The 18399-nt window shown below is 46.1% G+C and overlaps 1 protein-coding gene across 9 annotated transcripts in view; it reads right to left on the bottom strand.

Moving 5' to 3' along the window:
* The window catches only part of LOC141172265 (sulfotransferase 2B1-like), a 462870-nt gene that overhangs the window by 37277 nt on the left and 407194 nt on the right, over positions 1-18399 (bottom strand). For 7 of the 9 annotated variants that reach the window (XM_073656276.1, XM_073656274.1, XM_073656278.1 and 4 more), the window contains 2 exons: positions 5833-5997; positions 3085-3163 (listed from right to left, as the gene is read on the bottom strand). The exons of 1 other annotated variant lie outside the window; for it this stretch is intronic. In XM_073656276.1, coding sequence (XP_073512377.1) covers positions 3111-3163; positions 5833-5997 — 218 coding nt within the window. In that variant the 3' untranslated portion in view covers positions 3085-3110. The remainder of the gene's footprint in view (positions 1-3084; positions 3164-5832; positions 5998-18399) is intronic. One more of the 9 variants, XM_073656280.1, reaches the window with a different exon arrangement.

The following is an 18399-nucleotide window of genomic DNA, read 5'->3' as shown; positions in this document are numbered from 1 at the left end:
ATCAGCAGAGCAGGGTTTAAATTTTGTGCCAATATTGCTGATTGGTCGTGGACGGCGACCGCGACTAATCAGCAGAGCGGTGTTTAAATTTTGCGGCAATAATGCTGATTAGTCGCGGCCGGCAATTTGGCGCCAACTATGCTGATTAGTCGCGGCCGGCAACCGCGACCAATCAGCAGAGCGGGGTTTAAATTTGGCGCCAAAATCGCTGATTGGTCGCGGCTGGCAACCGCAACCAATCAGCAGAGCGGGGTTTAAATTTGGCGCCAATACTGCTGATTGATGTTGGCCGGCAACCGCGACCAATCAGCAGAGCAGGGTTTAAATTTTGCGCCAATATTGCTGATTGGTCGTGGACGGCGACCGCGACTAATCAGCAGAGCGGTGTTTAAATTTGGCGCCAATAATGCTGATTAGTCGCGGCCGGCATCCGTGACCAATCAGCAGAGCGTTGTTTAAATTTGGCGCCAATCTCGCTGATTGGTCGCGGCCGCTAGACGCATCCAATCAGCAGAGCGGTGTTTAACTTTAGCGCCAAGATCACTGATTGGTCGCGTGCGGAGAGCGCGACCAATCAGCGAATTGTTTTGGTGAGAACCGGGGAGCGGAATCGTATTAGTGAGGACCGGGGAGCGCCGCTGCCTGTGCGGCTACTTCCGCTGCGAGAAGCCGGGAGATGAGCGACTGCTCGCAGCAGAAGTATCCCGACCCGCAGCGCCGCTCCCCGGTCCTCCCTTCACACCCTAGCCGCTGATGTCCCCATAGTATCCGCATGGTGTTACTAAGGTCTGGACATTTGTGTTACAAAATCGCTGATTGGTCGCTGGCGCTGCCCGCGACCAATCACCGATTTGGGCGCCAAATTTAAATATCGGCCGTGACCAATCACCGATCTTGGCTCCACATTTAAACACCGCTGTACTGATTGGTCGAGGCTGATATTTAAATGTGGCGCCAAAATCGGTGATTGGTCGCGGCCGATATTTAAATTTGGCGCCCAAATCGGTGATTGGTCGCGGGCCAAGACTGCGACCAATCACCGATTTGCGCGGCACATTTAAATAGCGGCCGCGACCAATTGGATGTCAGCGCCGCTCCCCGGTCCTCCCTTCACACCCTAGCCGCATGGATGTCAGCGGCGCTGCCTGTGCAGGTGCTTCCGCTGCGAGAACCCGGGACATGAGTGGGCGCTCGCAGCAGAAGTATCCCGACCCGCAGCGGCGCTCCCCGGTCCTCTCTTCCGCATGGAGGTCAGCGACGCCGGCGGTCCTTCCGCTGCTACCGGCCGGGAGATGAGCGCCTCGCGCCGGTCATCTCCTGGCTGCATCTCCGTCCCGCAGATGGGTCCGGAGGTCGAGGTCCTTCTGCTGGTACCGGCCGGGAGATGAGCGCCTCGCGGCGCTCATCTCCCGACTGCATCGCTGCTGAGCTCCGTCCCGCAGATGAGCCGCTAACGGCCGCCATCTTTTTTCAGAAATCCCGCGGCGCTGATAGGCCGCTGCCGGACCAATGAGCTACGTGGGATTTCCTGGACAGACAGAAAGCCAGACAGACAGACAGACAGACAGACGGGATAAGACGATTATATAGATAGATAAGGAATTTATGGAAAAATGGTACAATATATTAGATGATTGTTCCTACAACCTTATGAAACTTTTAATAGAAAAACGTAATAAATTGGCAAACATTTTTGCGACATTATGTGAAAATGATCTAGAAGAACTAGTAGAGTATAGTTCTTCACATCTGTATGAAGCACTTAATAGGGATACAAATAGAAATTTACAAACTTTTGAAAGCAATTTAATTGAGATGAAGACCAAAAATGTCCGCAGAGATTTTTTTGATCTAAAAACCGGGTGAAAAAATATCCGGAGAAACCGCAGCCGGGGTGGAGAGTGACTGAAAATAATGAAGTTCCCACAAAACCAAAAACCTCTGGTCAGGTTAACTCCATAGGAACCGCATTAGAGGTAGATAATAATAGGTTTTCGAAAAAACAAAATGAAATAGTAAAGGGTTTGCGTACCTTTTCCAATTCGAAGACAAATTCTGCCCTTATGGAGGGTTCATTTAAACCCCGAAGAACCTTTACTGCATTGGAAGCAGGTGCTATTCCAAAAATGAATATTAAAAATAACATGAATAAAAATAATAAAAATTTGGAACCAGTGAAACAAAATACTAGGGTCACATCTTCCACTCCAGGTGCGATTTCTCTACCGTTACATAAGAAAGGAATTTATGGGGGAGACTAGTCCACATAATTCTGAGGGAGATCTATCAATTAGGAAGGAAGAGGAATCCAATAATCACTCTTCTCCTTTCTTTCCCCAATTTAGTAGAGTCTAATACAAGATCACAGGAAACAATACGACCTCAGAATCATATATCTGAATTATGCTCTAACTATAGTATTTTCACAGTACATAACACCACTGAATCACCCAATCTTTACACTACAGTAGTGCAAGCACCATCTCCTTCTCCTTCTCCTTCTCCAGCAAATTCAAATATATGTTTTTTAGAGATTGTACCAAGAGTAACACAACCACCCACGGAGATAATTTTACCCAGTCTGGAGACCGGCTCACTAGTAGCGTCTCCAATACAGATACAAAAGAAGATTCTGATCACAAAGTATTTTCCTCCAACATCTTTGCAATCCTCAAAAAGAAAAGGAGGACTAGAGGTTCTAGAGGAGAAGAAAAGAAAAAAAACTCTGGTCTCTCCAAAAGAAGGAGGTATATAAAAAAGAATAATATTGAAGGGAATATAGAGAATAGTATGATAAAATTATTTAATTTATCAAAACACCAACTCTCTAATGCTGAAGAAGCAATTCTATCTAAAGGTCTGGGCTTCTGTCCCACACAGAGAGCCAGGCCTTTCAATTTATTCCTAGATTTAAATAAATATGTCCGCAAATTAACACTTATTAGACATTTTGCTATAATGGATCGAACAGCAGGGTGAAAAGATACGTATGAAGCACAAACTATTGAAAAAGCTGATACCATACAACCCAGTAATAATATACATAAAAATGTCCGTCCCAAATCAAATTTTAACCCCACTCACCACCAGGGCAGCCATTTGGATACTTTTTACGCTTTAGTATCCGAGGAATTTCGGGGATTAAATAGGACTGGAGAAAAAACTATACAAAAAGGGAAACAAGAAAACATGAGTTCTGTAGTAAGAAACAAACTAACAGCGAATAAAAGATCTATTCACAAAAACAATATTTCAAAGGATGAAAAAGAAGCCTTAATAAAATTAAAGGACAATGAAAATATCGTGATTAGAGGGGCAGATAAAGGAGGGGGTATTGTCATTCAGGACCAAGATGACTATTTGGAGGAAGCATACAATATATTATCGGACGCAAAATATTATAAAAAATTAGATGTTGACCCTTCCAAAAAACATATTGAAGAATATCATAGGTTGATAGACGCTGCCTTTAAACAAGACATCATAAATAAATGGGAAAAACGGTTCCTGACCAACAAAAATCCAAATACAACCCTCTTTTATCACCTGCCAAAGGTGCATAAAAACCCTGTGAAACCTCCTGGATGACCAATCATTTCGGGTATAGGGTCACTAACCAGTCAACTGTCGCATTACATCGATCTGCACCTACAGGATCTAGTTAGAAAATTACCTTCTTTTCTCCTAGACTCCAGTCAAATAATAAAAGAATGTGAAAATTTTGTATGGGAAGAAGATTACATGTTTATAACCCTAGACATACATGGTCTCTACTCCAATATTGAACACATATTGGGAATCAGTTCAGTTTCACATTATTTGAACGGGATAGTAGATATGCCAGAAAATCAGAGACAATTTTTAATAATGGGTCTACAATTCATATTGGAACATAACCTTTTTACTTTCCGGTCGCAATTGTATATACAGCAGCTTGGCACAGCGATGTGGACTCGGGTAGCCCCAAGTTTTGCAAATCTTTTCATGGGGTGCTTCGAGTTCTCATCGCCCTTGTGTCAGCACCCCTACTGCAACAATATATTATATTATCGTCGCTATATTGACGATTTAATCATTTTTTGGAAAGGTACTGAAGTTGAAGCTCAAGAATTCATTACGACATTAAATAGGAATGACTGAGGCATTACGTTTTCTGCACAGGTTAATAAAGAAAAAATACATTTCCTCGATTTAGAAATATCCCATAAAAATAAAAAAATCAGCACTAAAACGTACTTTAAGAAAACTGATACTAATGGCTTCCTTGATTTTCGGAGCGCACACCATCAAAAATGGAAGCAAAACATTCCTTATAGCCAATTCCGTCGAATTAGGAGAAATAATACAAATAAGGAAGATTATGTGGAACAATCGAAAATTCTCATCGATAGGTTTACAGATAAGAAATATCCAAAACGATTAATTATGGCAGCATACAGAACTAATCTAGAAAGAACTCAGCAGGAGTGCTTATCTAGAGAGAATAACAAAAATAAGGAAGTGGAGGAGGGGATAACTAAGGAAGGAGGAGAAAAACCTGAGCAGATAATTAGTAAGAACAAGGAAAGAAAAAAAGATGGGTGGCAGTATAACTTTATTACCGCTTTTAATCGTAGTAATATGGAGATAAGAAACATTTTAAATAAATATTGGTACTTGTTGAAAAAGGATATGACGCGCCCCCTGGGCCATGGGGTACTCGGCAGCCGGGCCTCTGCGTATGCCGGTGGGGGATATCATGGTGGCTGACCCGGTCCGTGACCCAGGGCGGTCAGTAAAAAGGGGAAATGTTAGGGGATTTGGGGAAAGTTCGTGACGCCACCTGTGGAATGCGGCAAAAGGGGTGCCGCCGCTGTGAAGCAGTCCTCTGGAGCTGGTGTTACGGCAGCAGGAATGGTGTGGCTCTCCACAGGTAGAGCTAACTCCAGGGCAGCGTGGGGTGTAATGAATGGTGGTGCAGGGGAGAGACGTCAGGACGGTCCTGGAGGAAAGACGGACACTCACACGGGGGTAAGCTTCAGTACCTTTACTGGTGATGGTGCAGGCACGGTCCAGGGTACTTCCAGGTGAAGGGCACACTTTTGGACTCTCCCCAGTGAGCGTGCATAGGGCCTCCTGATCCGTTGCTACCTCTTGCTAAGCTTCTGACCTGCCTGGAGGTAGGCCTAGCTTGGTTACTGTCTCTCTTTGCACCTGCTGACCTGGTGGTAGGGCCTTCTCTTTGGAGATCACTCTCCCTGGACGTGACTCCTAGCCCTGGTACTACAATCAGCATTTGGCAGACCTGGGACCTGTAGTCCTCCAGGGGTTCTGGTGGTTCCTACTTGGTGTAAAGTGTCCCCACAGGCACGGACCCCGTGTCCGGTATATATATTGGGGTGAGCCTGGTATGCTCCTCTGCCCCCTCGCTACTTCTTCCTTCTCCTCTCGCCTTCGGCCACACTCAGGCCCTCACTAGGCTTCCACACGTGCTGTAGGCCTTGGCTCGCCTAAGCACAGCAGCCAGCTTGCTGCTCTCTTCACTGCTCTCTGAGCGTCAGCACGCTCTCTGCTCAACTGAGCTGTGTGTTCCTCTCTGTCTGAACACTAAACTGACACTTAACTCTAGACTCTGACTCTAAACTGAGCTGCCTGGCTCCACCCTCCCTTTATATATCCCTAACAGGCTCCCTCTGCTGGTCTGAGGTGGTAGGGTGGAGGTGTGTGAATGTGTGAGGGCCTCTTGCGGAGAAGTCCATCCATGCACCCTTCTGGGTTCTGTGGCACCTATGCGCAGCAGGGTGCCACAGATACATTTTTGAAAAAACTTTTACCAGATAGACCCAATATTACCTTTAGTAGGGGCCAAACAGTGAAGGGTATAATTGCACCTAGTAATCTCAGAATGACCAAAGATGGGCAACGGGAATGTATAAAGAAAAAAGAAAAAATTAGGATAAATAAAACGGATGCTTTCAAACTGGGTGTCCATCGATGTGGTTCCCGAAAATGTTGTACCTGCAAAATCAACAATCATATGACTCAGTACATTACGTCATACAGTACGGGTGAAACCATAGCAATCACACAAATTAACGTGTGATAGTGATTTTGTGATATACTGTATTTTTCGGACTATAACACGCACCGGACCATAAGACGCACCTAGGTTTTAGAGGAGGAAAATAAAAAAATAAAAATGTAAGCAAAAAATGTGGTCATGATGCACTTTTAAGGGGGAGGGGGTCTTCTGCTGACACTGGTATAGGGGTAATGTCCCCCAATTCTGACAATATCCCCCATCCTGGTATATATACCGCCCCCCCTTCCTTTTATACGTGGTCCCTATCCCCATCCTGGTATGCCTGGCATCCCTCCATCCTGGTATGCATGGCACCCCTCATACCTATCCTGATATGCATGGTACCCCTCATCCCTATCCTAGTATGCATAGTACCCCTCATCCCTGTCCTGGTATGCATGGCACCCCTCATCCCTGTCCTGGTATGCATGGCACCCCTCATCCCTGTCCTGGTATGCATGGCACCCCTAATTCCTGTCCTGGTATGCATGGCACCCCTAATTCCTGTCCTGGTATGCATGGCACCCCTAATTCCTGTCCTGGTATGCATGGCACCCTTAATTTCTGTCCTGGTATGCATGGCACCCCTAATTCCTGTCCTGGTAAGCATGGCACCCCTAATCCCTGTCCTAGTATGCATGGCCCCCTAATCCCCATCATGCTGCACATTAAAAATAAAAAACACTCCTACTCACCTTTCTTCTCTCCTCCAGTGCTGCGTCCTGTCTGCCCGCACTGATCTCTCCATGTGAGCCACGCATGACGTCACTGCCATGCGTGGCTCAAAGGAGAGATCAGCTGGCGGAAGTCACTGCTCCCCATGCTAGGACTGTGTGCACGGGGAGCAGTGACTTCACTCTCCTTCATAGCCGGCACACAGCGGAGCCGCGCTGCGGCTGCTGCTGCTGCCGGCTATCTCCTGTGCCCGCTCATTAAAGGGCATGAATATTCACCCCCTCCCCATGCCCATGGGCGTGGAGAGAGGTTGAATATTCATGCCCTTTGAGACAGAAGATAGCCGGCAGGAGCCGCAGCGCGGCTACACTGTATACCGCTATTAAGGAGCATGAATATTCAGTGCTCCCCACGTCCCATGGGCATTCTTTAGCAGCGGGGACAGTGTAGGCTGCAGTAGGCGGCTGCTGCCTCCTGTGCCCCGCTCCTGCACCGATACCGCTCCCCCCACACCACACATAAATATACACCCCCCCCCCCAACATTCGGACTATAAGATGCACCCCCTATTTTCCTCCAAAATTTTGGAGGAAAAAAGTGCGTCTTATAGTCCGAAAAATATGGTATCTCATCACCTGTGCCTGTGGCCTGCAATACTTGGGCCGGACTATCCAGTACCTACGATCCCGTATGAATGGCCACAGGCACAATACCAAAAATGGGTTTTTAAAACAGAGCTTATCTCGGCACTTATGTTTGAAGCATAATAAAACATTTAATATTTCCGTGACCCCGTTGGAGCAAATACCTGAGAATTGCACTAATAGGGTACAAAAGTTAAACCGGAAAGAATCATATCGGATCTTCCGTCTGGGTACATTATACTCAGATGGATTAAACGATATTATAGAGGGTATATGACATATAAAATAGATATCGACGGGTATGTATGTATGTACTGTATATATAATTTATTTATTTTTGTTTATGTATTCTTATTTTTTTAAATATATGAATGAAATATCAAAAAAAAAAAAATTTAAAACGGCTATAATATGAAGAAAGAAAGGGTTTTAAATTTTGTCATAATATATATGTTTGTAGGATTTTACATTTTGGTATGAAATCACACTTTTAGTATGTTTAATAACATTTTAAAAGACATTTTATATATAGTAAAATTATATTTATAGTGTTTTCAGAAAAGAAAATACTTTCTGTGTGAAAAAATTTGTTGTGAGTAAAAAATGTTTTTTGAAGGGAAAAAAAACTGTATAAAAGTCATTTAGTATATGGGTTTTGTTAGATTCCTCAGAGTGCAAAAACCTGCATATCTGAGTATCTGGGTGTGTATGAAAAACAGATCTTTCAGTCTCCACCCAAAATGACAAGCAGGGATATCTGCTATAAAATGTGTGTAGATAGATCTTTTTATATGCATGATATTATACCTGAGGAAGGCTGAAAGAAGTCGAAACCGGTTGTATTTTAGTTTGAAATAAAAATTATCTTTGAATCCGAATATCAAGTTCCATCATCATCCTTCAGGAGGAAATATTGCTGGGAAAAACATTTACAAAGTGGTATCGCCCATGAAAGCTCTGTCCAGTGCTCTCATCAGCTCCCAGATTTCTGCAGCAAACTGAATGGAAAGAGGAATGGAATAATCCACTGATTGGATTTACATGCAGAACCTCAAGACAGCAAATAGGTGAGTGGATTTATACTGAGCATATACCCTTGGAATCTAACTACTACACTTAGAAGCCTGCGCTTCCTATTTTCTCTCCCTATAATCCCCTCTTGTTTCAATGGGTACATGTTGTTATGGAGACTCTCCTCTATGGGTCTTTAAATTGATTTTGGGGTTTTTCCTAAATTTTGGCAGCCGTCGCAGTCACTGCATGGTTATTGCCACTATAGGAGACCCGCTCCTTCATAATGGGAAGCTTTGTTACTGAGATCCTCCTCTACGTCTCTTCAAAGGGTATTGGGGTGCGTCCAAATTTTTGGCACCCCTTGCAGCACTGCATACGCAATAACAGTATAGGAGACCCACTCTTTAATAATGGGAACAACAAAGTATAGCCGACTGCTGGCCCTTTAAGAATAGTAAGGGTAGGTAGGGTGTGGCCTGGCAGCTCATGGCACCAGCAGCATAATCCTGGAGCTCTGTGATCCCCAGCTCTAATGCAGCTCTCACAGCAACACACAGGCCAGCTAAACTCCTGAAATCCCCTATACCAGTCTCCCCACTGCAGATGCCACAACCCAGGTGAACCAGAGGTCAGAATAGGCCCCCACCCATGAAGGTGACAGACTTCTTCCACAAGGACCCGCACGCTGCAGCAGCAGAGAAGATGGCGCCTTTCAGGGCCTCCTCATCCCACTCCTCACACAAAAGCACGCAGGTACTAACAGATGGGAGAGGGCGAGAAGCTGGGGAGGCAGAATCTGCAGACATGCCGCTTACTAAAAACACAATGCAATCTTTATTGGCCTCACTGAAGAAATCTCTGCAGGCTGATCTGAGGGCCATGGTGGAGGATCGTAAACTGGAAATATCATCACTGAGTGAACGCACAGACCACCTTGAATCCAAAATGGCTGAGCTCACTAAATCAGACAATAGCCTAACTGATGAGCATGAAGCTCTGAAAGGGGAGATGGTTGTAATCCGGAATATACCTCTCTAGTTGAAATATGTGTTATGAAACTCTAATTTCCTCCCGCCAGGGCGGACTTTCGCCCTTTTTTGTGCCCAATATATATACGAGTGGCCTATCACTCACACTGTTGGCTTAGCGTCACCTGTAAAAGAAACAAACCACGTTAGGATAACAAGTCCGGTCTTATGTATCTCGCCAAACACGTGGATTGCCATCTCCCTATCCTCTGAACTTCCGCTTTTGACAGTCCTGCTCTTGCTGCTTCCGTGGCCGCACCTATGCGGAATGAGTGTGTCCCGTAATCTTTGGGGTGGTTCCCTGCCGATGTTATGCATTTATTAAATATAGCTTGGAACAGGTATCTTGATAATGGCGTTCCATCAATGTGTGATACGAAGAAATTACTTTGTGATCTGATGGTTAGATATGTTTTTACTATTGTTACCCGACTCAGTGTACCGTTTGTGGGTTGTAGAAGTACCCAAGTACCCCTGCCCGCTGGAACCGTTTTCGATTGGTGTATGCGTACACGTATTGCATTATTGGCTATGACTACTTCCTGGTGTAATAAGCGTCCACTGGTGGTAATTTTGGATTGAGGGACTAATTCGCTTATACATAGCGCCCCGAAGAAGGCGATCACAAATGCAGTAGACATTAGTGTTGCTTCAAATTGTGAGTGTCATGTTAATGGTGTTAGGGATAAGATGTGAGAAATCAGTTTTAGTGACACGGGACGGGACGTCTACATTCCTGACTTGGCTGACCCCTTTTCCACCCTTTTATGGATTGTCTGATGATGAATCTTTGTCACATCTCCCCAATTCAGTAGTTGGAAGTGAAATGCTACTCCGGTCAGACACCGCTGCGCTGACGCCCCTGATATGCCCCTCATCATTAGCTGGTGGAGAAATTCTATGGTGACTTGTGATCTGGCTTGTTCACATTGGTCAACCCGTCTGCCTGCTACTAGTCGTGTCCACTCTTCCCATGCCTTACCGTATGCTTGCCACGTTGACGGGGCAACTGACGCTCTGATTAATGGCATCAACTATTCGCCACTAGATCCCATAGGGAGGGTGGGCAACTGTTGCCCGATGGGTGGGCGTTGTGGAAGAGCTCTGTGAAAATCTGCCAATTGAATTGTTATAAAGCGTTAGCAGCAGCTTTATACCCCTCAGCATAGTGGCTAGCGCGGACCCATACATTGTGTTTTAGGCACAGGAATACTAGCCTGCGTAGTAGGCCTAGCACTGGGAGAGACGATGATGCCATCTTATTAATGCAGTGCGCTAGGCTGGTGTTTTGTGTTATGAAGCATATATTTTTGTTAGCCAGGGGCGCGCCCCATATTTCTATTGCTACCACTATTGGGAAAAATTATTTTCAGGGCTAGATGCAGCTAAAAATTATTATTAATTTCAAAGCTGGTGGAGCTTGGTATAGATGGCCTAATACAATGAGTCCCACACACTGCTAGAAGCCCAAATATTTTTTCAGAGGTAGATGCAGATAAAAATATATTCAGTTTGCAACCTGATGGAGGTCAGTATAGATGGACTAATACAACAAGTCCCACACACCGCTAGAAGCCCAAATATTTTTTCAGAGCTAGATGCAGAAAAAAATTATATTCAGTTTGCAACCTGATGGAGGTCAGTATAGATGGACTAATAGAATGATGCTATGCCCAAAAGATTTTACTTCACTAGGTGCAGTAAAAAAATTGGTATTCTATACACAGGTGGTATATCTTGCAACACAGATAGGCTACTCCACTGACTAACACACTCTGCAATAGGCCAAAAAGGATTAGCTTTGCTAGATTCAGCCAAATGCTGTGAAAAAAACTTGCACAGCACTGGCACAGACCTGCCTGGCAAAAACTGATAGGAACTGATGTAACCTAGTCCTGAAAAGGACTGAAATTACAATTAGTCTTTACTCCCACAACCTATCTATTTAAGAGCACAGACCTGCCTGATAAGTCGTAGGAAATGCTGTAACCTAGTCCTTAAAAGGACTGCAATCACAACTATTCCCTACTCCCAAGCTATCTGTAGATTTGTGCGAAAATTGACTTGAAATTAACAAGGTATAGCGCACACAGCAACAGCGGTGCCATCTAACACGCAGCTGCAGCAGTGAGAAAATGGTGGCGATGGGGAAAATGGCTTGGTCTTATAGGGCAAGGACATGTGACATACACTGCCAATGACACATGCCCTTGCTTGTGTGAAAAAAAGCACTTCGCTCCGTGTGTGCACTGCTGATAGGCTGACAGATTGCACCTCCCCACTGTAAATGCGGGAAAGAGAAAAAAAAAATGGAGATCTTCATTGTTCCTGCAGAGATCCATCCCGTGCCCCTCCCCCCCACCCCGCTGTACACTCAAACTGCGTATTAACATTAATTTTCATCATTACTGAGGAAAAATCCAGTTATGATTTTGGTGCACGAACAGTTATCGAACATAACCTCGAACAGCCGAATTTTTCTCAAATTGTTCGTGTTCGCCGAACGGCTCGAACACCGCCCAAAACAGCTCGAATTTGAGATTGGCGAACAGTTCGAGTAGAACAACGCTCATCTCTAGTAAGAAACAGTCAATTGTGACACTGTCTTCAACAGAAGCAGAATATGTTGCCGCAGCACATGCGAGTCAAGAAGTACTGTGGTTAAGACAATTGTTGACAGAATTAGGACAACCACAGTTGGAACCAACGAAACTGAAAGCGGACAATCAAGGATGTCTTGTTCTTGCTCAGATGGAAAGAGTCAATCCAAGAACCAAGCATTTTGATGTGAAGTATCATTTCTTGAGAGATCATCAGGAACAAGGAGTCTTCAAGTTAGAGTATTGTCCTACTGAAGAAATGACAGCAGACATCTTAACGAAGGCTTTGAATGCTGATAAACACCAGAGACTAATAAAAATGTTGGGTTTGATTGAATAAGTCCTTACTGTTGAGAAAGGGTGTTGGCATATGCAACAGATTAGAACTTATTATAAGTGAAAGGAGGACTTTATACTAACCAGACAGCAGATGGCGATAGTGTGTAAAGTTATATGCTTGCTGTAATGTGTGGGAGGAAAACTCTCAATTGTTGGTTGTTTTTTACATCCTGTGTTTTCTTTCTTTCCTGAATGTGTTATGTCAGCAGCACACGGACTGTGTGACACTGAATTGTATCTCATGTTTAACCAGTAAGAAGTAAATACTGTTTACTCAAGATATCTTGCTGATTGAAGCTCTCGTAAGTAAAGTGGTGACTGTAAGAAGATACACTCTGCGACACCTGCAGTCTCAAAATCCCATCTTGACATACTTAATGCTCCCTTCACCCTACAGGAGATCAGGAAGACTATTTCGACATCTAAAAAGAACTCAGCCCCGGGACCTGGTGGCTTGCCCATCATTTACTTTAACCAATTCTCATCTATTTTATTCCCTTATTTACTTAAAACAGTCAAATATTGGCAAAATAATAGGTCCATAAACCCTAGAACCTTGAAGCTAGTATCACAACTCTCCCTAAACCAGGAAAGAGCTCCACATCTCCTAGCGACTTCCGCCCAATATCTCTTTGAAATTGTGATCTAAAACTGTACGCCACAATTATTGCCAAAAGACTAATGATTGTTCTGCCTGACTTAGTTGACTCAGATCAGGCAAAGTTTTTTTCCAGGACGGCAGACCAAAGATGGGGTCTGACGCATTATAAATATTCTGGAGACTTTGGAGAAGAGAGGCGGCCCTGGTGTTCTTCTGTCACTTGATGCCGAAAAGGCATTTGACAGGGTTCAATGGGGCTACCTAGAGGAGGTTCTGAGGAAGTTTGGTCTGATAGGCCCAGTTAAAGATGCAATTCTGTCCCTGTACTCAAACCCGGTAGCATCGGTCAATGCAGCAGGTTTCCAGTCTGGGCGGTTCTCCATATCGAATGAGACTCGCCAGGGGTGCCCACTTTCACCAGTAATATTTGCTCTGGAGATGGAGCCCCTGGCGGAGTCCATAAGATCTAACCCGAATATTCATGGAGTTTAAATAGGGAATATGTCTCATAAGGTGGGTCTTTATGCTGATGATGTTGTTATCACCTGTGAAAATGTCAGGACCTCTCTAGAGGCCACTATGGAGACCCTCTCAGACTTCACAAAGGTGTCATACTACAAATTGAACGCCACTAAATCCATGGTTTATGAAGTGGGGATAGAAAAGGGCCTGCAATCTGAACTTCAACTAAATTTCCATTCGTTTGGAATGAAGAAGGTATGGTGTACCTATGGATTAAATTAACCAAAACTACAAAATTAGTACAACATAATGTTAAGTCACTGATGCAGGAAATTAAAGCGGATCTTGATAGGCAAGCTCTTCTCCCCTTGTCATGGTGGGCAAGAATGCAAGCTGTGAAAATGCTGATTTTCTCTTTCCCCCATGACGGCACCACGGAGAGAGGGGATCCGCCCTTCAAGGACAGGAAATCTACAGATAAAAGGGCGGTACCTCTCTCCAACATCAGTTGGTTTCCTGTCCTTGACTGGATCCTACAGTCCGGGGGAGGAATACCTGCGAGGTGCCAGAAGATGGACGTTGTGGGATGCCAGGCCCGGCCAGTCCGATCCAGGCAGCGGGAGTCCCCTGCCTCGGCTGGTGCGGTGTCCTGATGCGCCACCGCTGGGGTCAGTGGGCCCTTAGGGTGTGCGGAGGGGGGTCCGGACGAAGAGGCAGGGCCTGTCGGGGCCGTCGAGGACTGTGCTGGACCGCCCTGGTTGCGGAGGAGAGAGCGCGGCGTGCATTTCAACTCCCAGGTCTGCCGCGCGTGCACGCGGGGTGCCCCTGGATGACGCAGTGCCGCAATGCATGACTGGGTAGCCAGTCTGCGCAGGCACGGGCGTCCCTTTCCCCTGCACGCACTCCGGGCACCCCTGAATGATGCAACGCCGCAATGCATGACTGGGTAGCCAGTCTGCACAGGCGCGGGCGTCTTCCTGCAGGTGCAGGGGAGGAGGGGGCGTTGGGTCACCACAGGCACTATGGGAGGGACTCCCAGTGCCTTAAAAGACAGTTAAGGATGCCAGTAGTTGTACATCAGAGCTCTGGCACGCTGTGTAAAAAAAAAAAAAAAAAAAAAAAAAAAAAAAAGAGTGACCAGGAGCTACCTGAGGAGCAAGAGCTACCTCCTCAGTCGCCACCACCACCGCAAACCCAACGAAAGAAGAGACCGGAAGAGACAGGGAACCAGGACCGGAACAGTGGAAGCGGGCTCTCCGGCAGATCGTCGCAGTGCAGCAAGGACTCCACCTCGGCATCTACAAAGATGGCTCCACCTCCTGAACCGGTACCCGATCTTCCATCTGGTTGGTAAGTGAGCTTTGTGAAAGTCCACTTTGTAACTAGGGGCCCTTGCTCTCTCTTTCTTTTGTCTCCTATAGGGAAAAAGAGTACAGGGAAAACAAAAAATAGGACTTGTGCACTATGCACTGAAACCTTGCCCACTACTTGGGATAAGAGACTCTGCAGCTCCTGCATTGAGCAGACTATATGCGAGGGAACCCTGAGATTTGCCTCTGAACTTAGAAACCTGATTAAATCCCAGGTCGAAAACACCATTAAATCTTTTCAGGGGGGCAAAAGGTTAAGGAAAACTAAAAACATATCCCCCGAGTCCAGGTCTAGCAGTTCTGAGGATGGCGGAGATTCGGACACTTCCACCTCTTCCTCATCTACAGATAGAGGAGGACGGAGCTGTTTCCCTATCGAGGAAACAGATAGCCTCCTCAAGGCTGTCAGATCTACAATGGGATTAACAGATCCCCGGCCCAAAAAATCCATACAAGATGTGATGTTCAGTGGTCTAGAACAAAAAAAGAGGAGATCTTTTCCACTCAACGAACATGTTCACTCGCTGATTAAGAGAGTGGAAAAGACCGGAGAGGAAGGGCTTCCTTTCCCCTAAACGAAAGTACCCGTTTGAGGACCCAGCATGTTCCTTTTGGGAGAAAGCACCAAACTAGATGTCATCATAGCCAAGGCCTCAAAGAAATACTCCCTTCCATTTGAGGACATGGGTGTCTTAAAAGACCCCATGGATAAAAAGGCAGACACCTTCCTAAAGGGTTCCTGGGAAGTCGCTGGGGGGGTTAAAACCTGCGGTAGCTGCCACGTGTACGGCCAGGTCACTAATGGTCTGGCTGGACACAATCCTTGAATCTATCCCGATAATGAAAGGGGCAGCGGCCTTCCTGGCTGACGCCTCGGCGGACTCCGTCAGGTTAGGTGCTAGAGCAGTAGGGCTTGCTAATGTGGCTAGACGAGCCCTCTGGCTCAAATGTTGGCCCGGGGATCTGCAGACTAAATCTAGGTTGTGCTCCATCCCCTGTGAGGGCGAGTTTCTATTTGGGCCCACCCTTGATGATATCTTGGATAAGGCAGGGGACAATAAGAAGCGGTTTCCTATCCTGTCTAACACTACTTACAGGAAACCTTTTCGGAGTAGAAGGTTTATACGTAGGAAGCCCCCTAAAGAACAGGATAGGTGGGAAGACAGGAGAAGAAAGACCAAGGGATTCCTATTTAACAAGCCCTCCAGTGATAACAGGCCACCCCAATGAAGATTTGCCCTGGGTGGGGGGGGAGGCTATCAAGTTTTCTCCCGACCTGGGAGCTAATATCCAACAGCTCATGGATTCTGAGCCTAATACAATCGGGCCTGAAACTCCAATTCCTCAAATTCCCTCAGCAAAACTTTGTTATAACACCCGAAAGGTCTTCAAACGAGAAGCAACGGGCCTTGGAGCAGGAAATCCAGGGACTGGTAGGGAAGGCAGTCGTTCAGGAGGTCGGGGGGGGGGGGGGGGGCTTCTATTCTCCATTAGTCCTGAGAAAAAAAACAGATGGGACATACAGGACGATTGTGAATCTAAAAAAACTGAACAAACTGTTGAAGGTGGAAGCCTTCAAAATGGAAACAATAAAATCTTCAGTAAGAATGCTGTTTCCCAGTTGTTTCATGGCCGTCCTGGACTTAAAAGACGCTTATTATCACGTCCCGATACACAAAGACTACCGGAAGTTCCTCAGGGTAGCAGTTCCTATGGGTGGAGTGGTCAAACACTACCAATATACAGCCCTCCCATTCGGCATCGCCATAGCCCCAAGGGTCTTCACCAAAGTTGTTGCAGAGGTGATGGCTCATCTAAGGGAACAGAACACCCTGGTCGTCCCATACCTAGACGACTTCCTGATAATAGGCAGCTCCTTCCTAGACTGCAAATCCCATCTGAAAAAGGTCATGGATTCCTTGACTTGCTTAGGATGGCTTTTGAATCTGGAAAAGTCCAAAACAGAACCATGCCAAATACAGGAATATCTAGGCATCGTGCTGGATTCAAAAGGTCAGGAGTGTCGTCTCCCCGAAGGGAAAACTAAAAAAATCTTAAGCCAGATATCATGGGCAAAGTCCCACCCGTCTATGTCCCTTCGGAAAGCCATGTCCCTGCTAGGTTCCCTGACAGCATGCATTCTGGCCGTCCAATGGGCTCAAATACATACCAGAACCCTTCAGTGGGAAATCCTAGAGGCAGAAAAAGCCCTAAAAGGGTGTTTAGAAGGGCTTTTAACGCTGTCTGCAAAAAACACACTTTCCCTAGAGTGGTGGGGGAACATAGACAATCTAGCCCTGGGGATTCCTTGGACAATCCCAACACCGCAAATCTTGACCACAGATGCAAGTCCCGGGGGCTGGGGGGCTCACCTCAACAATCTGGTAGCTCAGGGGGTCTGGACAGAACGCCTAAAACTAATGTCCTCAAACATGAAGGAGCTCCTAGCAGTAGAGCGGGCACTCCGGGAATTCATGCATACACTACAGGGTCATCATGTGAGGGTCTTTTCAGACAACCAAGTAGTAGTGGCATACCTGAACCACCAGGGGGGTACACGGTCCCATTCCCTAATGCAGATGACAGAGGTCATCTTTCACTTAGCTGAGGAGAACTTACAATCCCTATCCGCTCTACATGTAAAAGGGATAGAAAATCGCACCGCAGACTTTCTGAGTCGGACACAGCTGAAGCAGGGCGAGTGGGAATTAAGTCAAGCAGTTTTTTGGCAGATTGTACAAAGGTGGGGCCGGCCCTCCATAGATCTGTTCGCCAGCAATCAGAACAAAAAACACGCTCTTTTTGCTCCCTAGATCCCAAAGGGAGCCCCGTAGCCGTGGATGCCTTCATGATCCCATGGAATTACTCTCTAGGTTACGCTTTTCCTCCGACCGCTCTGATTCCAGCTGTTCTGAGGAAAATCAGAGAAGAGGAAGCGAGGGTAATCTTGATAGCCCCCTTTTGGCCAAAGAGGGCATGGTTTTCATGGCTGAGGAGGTTATCAATCTCCGACCCATGGGTTCTTCTGGAGCTCCCGGACCCTCTTTCTCAGGGTCCGGTCCTCCATCCTCGGGCGTCAAGCTTACACTTGACAGCCTGGAATTTGAGAGGGCTCTTCTGAAAGACAAAGGTTTCTCCCCAAATCTTATCACCACACTACTTCAAAGTAGAAAACCAGTCACCACCAAACTGTACGGGAAAACCTGGAAGAAATTCCTTTCAGTCTCAGGTTCCAGGTTGGATGGGGAGGTTCCATTGACAGCCATCCTGGATTTTTACAGAGGGGGTTGGAGCAGGGCCTGGCCACAAGTACCTTAAAAGTTCAAGTTGGGGCCCTGGAAGTGCTCTATAATTTTGATCTGGCTAGGGATAGATGGGTATCCATCCCGAAATACTACACCCTGGAATTTAAGCTTGGTCCTTTCAGCTTTAATGGAGGCCCCCTTTGAACCTCTGTCAGAAGCATCCCTAAAAATTCTGTTCCTAAAGACAGCACTCTTGGTAGCTCTCACATCTGCACGTAGGGTTAGTGATATTCAGGCTCTATCAGCAGGCTCCCCCTTCACACAAATCTTGGAGGATAGGGTTATTCTGAAAACTGACCC

Source organism: Phyllobates terribilis, unplaced genomic scaffold, assembly GCF_046119375.1.
Source record: "Phyllobates terribilis strain yellow unplaced genomic scaffold, ASM4611937v1 Scaffold_12__6_contigs__length_324123572, whole genome shotgun sequence".
NCBI lineage: Eukaryota > Metazoa > Chordata > Amphibia > Anura > Dendrobatidae > Phyllobates > Phyllobates terribilis.
This window is presented reverse-complemented; position numbering and strand designations above follow the sequence as displayed.